Here is a 7,363-nt window from a genome sequence, read left to right on the forward strand (position 1 = left end):
CTCTGGACTCTTGTTAGTCAGCGGCATTATGATGGAAGTACTCTCATGTGTGCACATCACTAGAAACTCTTGGGTACCCACTGGATAAGGCAGCAGTTTGCTAATGCTTTTGAGAACATTAGCTGTGGCTAAGGAATGAATTGGGTACCTAACCACATTAATAAGCCTGAGATTTATTTATCAATGAGACAGGTTTTTCACCCTGAGGATCTTATTTATATTTTCCAGTCCCTGTTAGCACAACATCCTTTTGTAATTGCTGGTGCCTCCTTCTCTCAATTCCATCTGTGTTGCCTTCTGCAAAGCCACTATTGGGATCAGGCAGCAGCAATCTCAAGGGGTGAAAGTAGCTTGAATCAAAGTCTTATGAGGAGCTAACTCCTTTAAGCCACAACACTGTAAAGACACACAAAGTGTCTTATGATTCAGGATAATATTGTTACTTTATTATCACCTTAAAGTTGACAACCAGAGAGAGAAAGGCAAAAACATATTGCAATTGTTAAGAGTTGCAGTCCAGATAGAATTTCATCAGTTAGGAAGTGTGACAGGTATTACAGTTGCCTAATTTTTTATGCAAATACAGAAACGACCACTAGAAAACAGTTGAAGGCAATCTTTCCTTATTTTTATGACTCTTGGGGTATCCAAAATGAGGACTTTATTTCAATAAAATTCTACAGTTCTCTGCACTGACAAAAGACTTCCAGTGAGCTTGAATTTGTCTTGAGAGTAATTTGAAAAAATTATGGCAGTGTTTAACACTGGTATTGCTCTGACTTAAAATACATACTTAGCAAGTGCAGTGGCTGGGAGAAGGCTAAGTGTATGAATTGATATTAATCAGTGTTTTATGAAGTTAAAGTGTTGTGTGGAAGTATAAAAGCTATGTCAGTGAAGAGGGGGAAAACTTCTGACAGAAAATGGAAATAATTTACATGTTCAGAGATCAAGCAGCAGAAATTCTAGAAAATAGATTTTGTCTGTGGGCTGACTGTTTTTGTCTCTGTTTTACAAAGGCACTATTGTGTAAATATGTGTAAAAATGAATTCTGTTCACAGTATCTGTAACTTCACGTGCCCCATGATAAATACCATAAGACCAGGTGTTATAAAACAGGATATGCTCACAATATGTTAAAGTAAGGCAAAGAAGTGGGAAAAAACTGAGTTCTATTTCTTCCACTGAAAGCATACAGAAAACTCCTCCATTCTCCTCCCAGCAGGAGCAACGCTCCCTGCTACAGTTTAGGGGAACAATTGCATATTTGTGAGTATTTATTTACTATTTGACAGGTAGTGATAAAGCTTGTATTTTTGCCATAACTAAGGACAAATGTTTAAAGTAAATAAAATTAGATTTCCTTCCTGGACCCATGCAGGAATCTTTCTGCCCCTGCAGCTACTGTAGTTCAAGGTACAATTTTGTCATATTTTCAGCTAGAGTGGAATTCAGTGCCTTCTGTCCAGTTCCTTGTGTGTATTTTACAGTCCAAGTTAGAAATTGAGCAGATATTGATATTTCTCTATTATTTTATCATTTTAGGTTCTATCTACATCATGGAAAAGCCTTTGCTTTTGTATATATTTTTATTCTACTGGCATTTCCTAAATGGTAAGAAGCTGACTCGTGAGAGGCAGTAGAATGGTTTAAGTATGTTTCCTTTCCATGTATAAGCACAGAAATGTTAATTCCTCAGTTTTCCTTCAGGTGCTAGTGTTTGGGGGTTTTTTTCCTTAGTGTTTTAATTAAAAAAGGTCTTAGCATGCTTTTACATTAAACTAGATACATGTGCTTAATATGCATGCTTTGATACAGGGCTAGGTTGAAATCCCTGTTGGTGTTTCAGCACAGGCACAATTTCAGATGAGGTACCATTTGCATTACACAAAAAGTTTTATTGGCAGTGTCACACCTGGGAATTGTCATGTATTCTTTAGCATAATGTGTATAAACAGTTGACATATATACATATAAACAGAACACTCCCACTGGAGGCACTAACAATTGCCTGTTACCATGGCAGTGTTCTGAAACAAACGGCTGTGAGTGGCTCTGCACACACACTTGCTTATTTTTAGTAGAGCAGCATACTGTATGTGTGTGCAAACCAGGTGTCTACAGAGATAAATAGCCCAGTTTGTCCCAAACTTGGGCAAGTGCATTGTAAAAATTAACTTTTCTGAACAGGTAAAATACTTCTGGTCCTTGAAATATCCTATGTATGTGGTAAGACATGACTTCGAAGATTAGGCTTATATTTGAAAAATTAAGTTTTCTTCCAAATTTTGTTTTTCAGCGTTATTCACAGTTGAAGCTCCCCAGTCACTTTACACTGTGGAATATGGGAACAATGTGACGATGGAATGCACATTTCCAGTGAATGGGAAATTAAAATTTAGAGATTTAAGTGTCAGCTGGGAAAAGAAAGATGACTTAAAGAAGCAGGTTTATGTGCTTCTCAAAGGAGAGGAAGACTTCAAAAGTCAGCACAGTGACTTTAAGGGAAGAATAAAATTGTTGAAAGAGAAACTGAACTTGGGACAGTCTCTCCTTCAGATCACCAATGTGAAGCTCAGAGATGCAGGGTTTTACCGCTGCCTTATTGGCTATGGGGGAGCTGACTACAAGACGGTCAATCTGAAAGTTAAGGGTGAGTGCTACTGCAGGAGGTTCAGTGCTATGTGATCCTGTTAAAAGATTTCAGAGGAGTCCCTGAAGTCAGACCTGTCTGGGTTAGCATTTAAAGAAACCTCTCCGGAGACAGGAGCCGCCACAGGGCTGTTGTCAGCTGTATAACTGTAGGTTGAATCCATGTTCTGTCCTTTATTTCCCATAATGACATATAAGAAATGGTGTGGCAAAACCTGTTAGACAGGTCAAAGACCAGAAAGCTAATGTAACTTTCTAAATAGTGTCAAAATTGTAATAACTCCTGTACCTTCAGTTACTATAGAGAGACACAATAGTGATATATACTTTTCCTGTCAAGAACATTATTTATGAAATCCAAACTGATCAAGAGAAGGTTGGCCAAGGGCTGGGAATAAAGAAAAGGTGACTTGCTAATATATGCTATTCTTCTAGCTTCCTACTAGTAATTGTTTTCTTCCATTTGTTTAGCTCCTTATAGAACTATAAGCCAAGGAGTGGTGAGCATAGGAGACAACACATGGAAATTGACATGTCAGTCAGAAGGATACCCACGAGCTGAAGTGATATGGAGAAACAGAGAATATGAAGATTTGACTGATAAGGCAAACACAAGTTACGAAACTGGAAGTGACCAGCTGTATCGTGTGACAAGTACCCTTACAATCAAAAGTAGGATTGATGAGAATTTTTACTGTATATTCTGGAATAAAGAGCTTCAAGAGAATACATCAGCCATTTTACACATAGCAGGTAACATTTCTAAATTAATTTATGGTAATACACTTCAAGGTACTATGTCATTTTGACTCTGTTGAGTCAGCCGTGATTCATTTCTCTTTCCTATCTAATTTTGAAAAGGTTAAAAAGAAATACCTGTGTTGTTAAGTTTTGCTATTAGTGTTCATACTAATACGTTCATCATGCACATGTGGGTAGAGTTCAAGGACAGGAATTTTGCATGACCTCAATTAATGTGAAAATTGAGTCTGAGTGTTAAAAAGTTCCATTATTTGAAAAGCATATAGCTCAGAGCCTAGTATCACACAGAATCACAGAACATTAGGAGTTGGAAGGGACCTCAAAAGATCATCCAGTCCACACCCCCTGCCAGAGCAGGATCACCTAGACTAGGTCACACAGGAACACGTCCAGGTGGGTTTTGAATGTCTCCAGAGAAGGAGACTCCACAACCTCTCTGGGCAGCCTGGTCCAGTGTTCTGTCACCCTCACAGTAAAAAAGTTTTTCCTTGTGTTCACGTTGAACCTCCTATGCTCCAGCTTGCACCCATTGCCCCTTGTCCTGTCACCGGCTATCACTGAGAAGAGCCTGGCTCCTTCCTCCTGACACTCGCCCTTTACCAATTTATAAACATGAATGAGGTCACCCCTCAGTCTCCTCTTCTCCAAGCTAAAGAGACCCAGCTCCCTCAGCCGCTCCTCAGAAGGGAGATGCTCCACTCCCTCAGTCATCTTTGTGGCCCTGTGCTGGACTCTTTCAAGCAATTCCCTGTCTTTCTTGAACTGAGAGGCCGAGAATTGAACACAATATTCCAGATGCGGTCTCACCAGTAATGAAACCTTTCCATATAAATTAAACACACCTTCCAAAAATCTTCTGTTTTACTGATGATAACCATCAAACAAATTTGGACAATATGGTCTTTTCCTGTCAGCACAGCCTTTGCTCTGAGAATATTTAAATTTCACAAACTGTTCACACATTTTTTTGTCCTCTTAAAGTCTGGATTGAAGGAGGATGCATGAAATGAGAAGACAAATACAATTTCTCATTAGACCTTTTAACTGCGTACCACCCCTACTACTTTTGCCTTTGGTTAATCTTTTAATTTCTGCATTGCACCCTGATATGTTTCCACAAGCTTCCAACCAGACTGGAGACTTGATCCAGCTCAGAAATAGCATCTCTATTTATCCAAATGTTACTTGGTCAGGTAATTTCCCTGGTCCAGTTCACCATAGTTTTTAAAATGCCTGTGCCAGCACACTTCTTGGGACTGAGAAGGGGTGGAAACAGGCAGCTGAGAGTGGGAAAGCCAAGTTATCCTTTCAACAGGTGGTGAGGGGCCGAATTTGGTTTTAGCAAGAAACATGTCTCAGATTCAAGGAGGCCACTTATGTTTTGCATACAGAGCTCTACCAGATGAAAGGGACTCTCCGTTCTCTTCCTCAATCAGCTCTTTCCTGTAGTCCTTACAGGAAACTAAGCCAGATGTAGCATGTTGAATCTTGGTGATGAGCAGGATTTGTGACAGGAATCAAAGGCACTATCACATGGAATGAAGGAAGCAAAAAGAAATATGAATATGTTCTTTCTTTTTTTTCCTTTATTGGGATAATGTGATGTGGTGAAATCCACTGTCAACACCTGACCTTAGACACAAGCTAAAATTCTTTTTCTGTGTCTGAAGTGCTCATAGCAAAAATAATATGGTGAAAATGAAAGGGAAGGGGAGAAGCTTATGCAATTACGTTAAGTCTTTCACTCACCTGTTTTTCTTAAAGATTCAGCTGATAGTGTTCACCGGACCGAGAGCAGACGCTTTGTCAGAGCAGTTCTCGTTATGACTGCTATCTTTGGATCAGTGCTTCTGTTTATGCTCTGCATAAGGAAAGGTATTCACATTTTTTATTTTAGTGTATCTCAGTTATTACTAACCTGTTCTGTTAATACATCCTTGCAGATGTGGAATGAGATAATAAAAGTCTGCCTTAGATCTTTCATACTGAAACCATGAAATTTTTTATCACATTGTTTATTTCTTTTTCTTTATCTGACTTAGTCAAGTACTAGCAAGTTAGCAGAGTGGAATAGGTTGTCAGACCCTCACAGACTCCGTATCCATGCACCTCTGTTAATTTTATCATAATGATGTAGCAGAATAAGATTAATGTCTCATCTGTTCAAACATCAAAGCACAACTTATGCACCTACTGGAAACGTAAGTTTCCTATTCTGTGTCCTCCGTTTTGACTAGGGACCAGAATGCTGAAAGCAGACAGGTCACTGGAGGTTTGGTTTGGTTTGGTTTGTTTTCCTTCATTCTCTGAAAAATTTCACTGAACTGCGCATGGGTTTTTTGCAGTGATTGTTCTGAATTCTAGATATATCTTTATTCTGGTTAAAACACCATATAAATGGCAGACTACATATGAAGTGATATGGCCAAGGTTTTGAGTCTGAAAGACTTTTTTTTTTCCACAAGAGGGAATATTTCCAGTGTGGCTTCATACCATTTGATTAATTTCTTTGTTAAGTTTTCAGGTTTTCCACTTCACTCACTTGAACTGGACATTTTCAGCACCACAGTATGCTGAAGAGCTAAAGAATTGGTGTCAATTTGTTTTCACTTGCTAGATAACCAAAGAAAAACTTGGAGAAATAATTTTTAGGGTATCTGAGCATGAAAAGAATATGTTTTGTCCCCAGACTGAAGAAAAAAAAAGTTTGAAACGTGTTGCTTAACCTGAAATATGTACTATTACTTTTTTCCTTTGATTATTTGTGGGATTTTTTTCCCTTGGTGGGAAGGTAGATATGCTTGAGGTTTTTATGTTCAGTATTTCGAACTCTTCATTTTAACAGATACAATAAATTCATGCAGATCTCAGAACATCCATAGGGCTCATTTGCAAATGTCAAAAGGGAAGTGTTTTTGCTGAACATTCTGGTTTTGGCCAGAACTATTCCTCTGTATAACAAATTTGTGGAATTTTTTTTAGCTGAAATGTAGCTACTTCTTTTTTTCCAAGTAACTTTTTAAATTTTGTCAAGTTGTCTGCAGAGGAGAAGTATAAGAGGCATTGAAACTGATACAGTACTCTTAGCATTATAATACCATACTGGCATGACCCTGTAAATTACTACCAGAACTGAACAAGATAGTTGACTAAATGGTCCTCTAAAAATTCTTAAATTTTATAGGAGATGTAAATGTGTGTGGCTAGCATGAAACTCAGCTGGAACAAATGCAAAGGCTAGTTGTACTGTCCTTTCATGTGGTATCTCAAAAGCTTCCACACTAAGGAAGGTGTACTTTCTGAGGTGGTAAAGCAAAACTTGGTTTTCCTGTCTGCTAGCTCTCTTTTCCACAGTGAAAACCAGAAACAGCCCTAATTTCTATCTGGAAATTAAACAAACCATCTCTAAGTGTCTATGCTGAGCATACACATTCAAGTTCCATAAAATAAATACAAGCTAGAACTAAATGTGGATATTCGCTGTTTTTGTCACAAACTCATCTCCTGCATCAGTGCCATGAAAACATGTCCTGAGAGAAGTGTTTGTAAGCTTAACAGGCTCACAGGTGGTGCTAAGAGGCTGCAAAAGGGCTGTGGATAGCCTTGCATGTCTCAGAATACACTTGTCCTAAGAACACGATAGGAATAGGAGCAGAACATGAAAGTGGAAGAAGGGACAGCAAAATCCTTGACTTCTCAGAAGATTCCCATCTGGGGATTTCAGTGAAGGTCAGAAGTTTCCTAGGTTGCTTGAGTAATATTTATTGATTGTGTCTATATAGGATAATGTATGTACGTGTCATGATGTATGTGATTATCATGATTATGTTACATATACGTGTATGTGTATGTCGTAAACTACAAGTTGATTCAGAAGCTAAAGTAGTAGCAATAGGTTTTTCTTTTTAAAACCCAAACTGTCGTAGATGACCAGACAAGTGATTTTTT

At 38.4% G+C, this 7,363-nt stretch overlaps 1 protein-coding gene across 1 annotated transcript in view; it reads left to right on the forward strand.

Annotated features, from left to right (window-relative positions):
* The first annotated feature begins 1,560 nt into the window (after nt 1-1,560).
* The window catches only part of CD274 (CD274 molecule), a 7,225-nt gene continuing 1,422 nt past the window's right edge, over nt 1,561-7,363 (forward strand). The window contains exons 1-4 of the mRNA XM_010183962.1: nt 1,561-1,615; nt 2,301-2,654; nt 3,125-3,406; nt 5,180-5,290. Of these exons, the coding sequence (XP_010182264.1) occupies nt 1,561-1,615; nt 2,301-2,654; nt 3,125-3,406; nt 5,180-5,290 (802 nt within the window). The remainder of the gene's footprint in view (nt 1,616-2,300; nt 2,655-3,124; nt 3,407-5,179; nt 5,291-7,363) is intronic.

The sequence above is a fragment of the Mesitornis unicolor genome, unplaced genomic scaffold (assembly GCF_000695765.1).
Source record: "Mesitornis unicolor isolate BGI_N332 unplaced genomic scaffold, ASM69576v1 scaffold46394, whole genome shotgun sequence".
NCBI lineage: Eukaryota > Metazoa > Chordata > Aves > Mesitornithiformes > Mesitornithidae > Mesitornis > Mesitornis unicolor.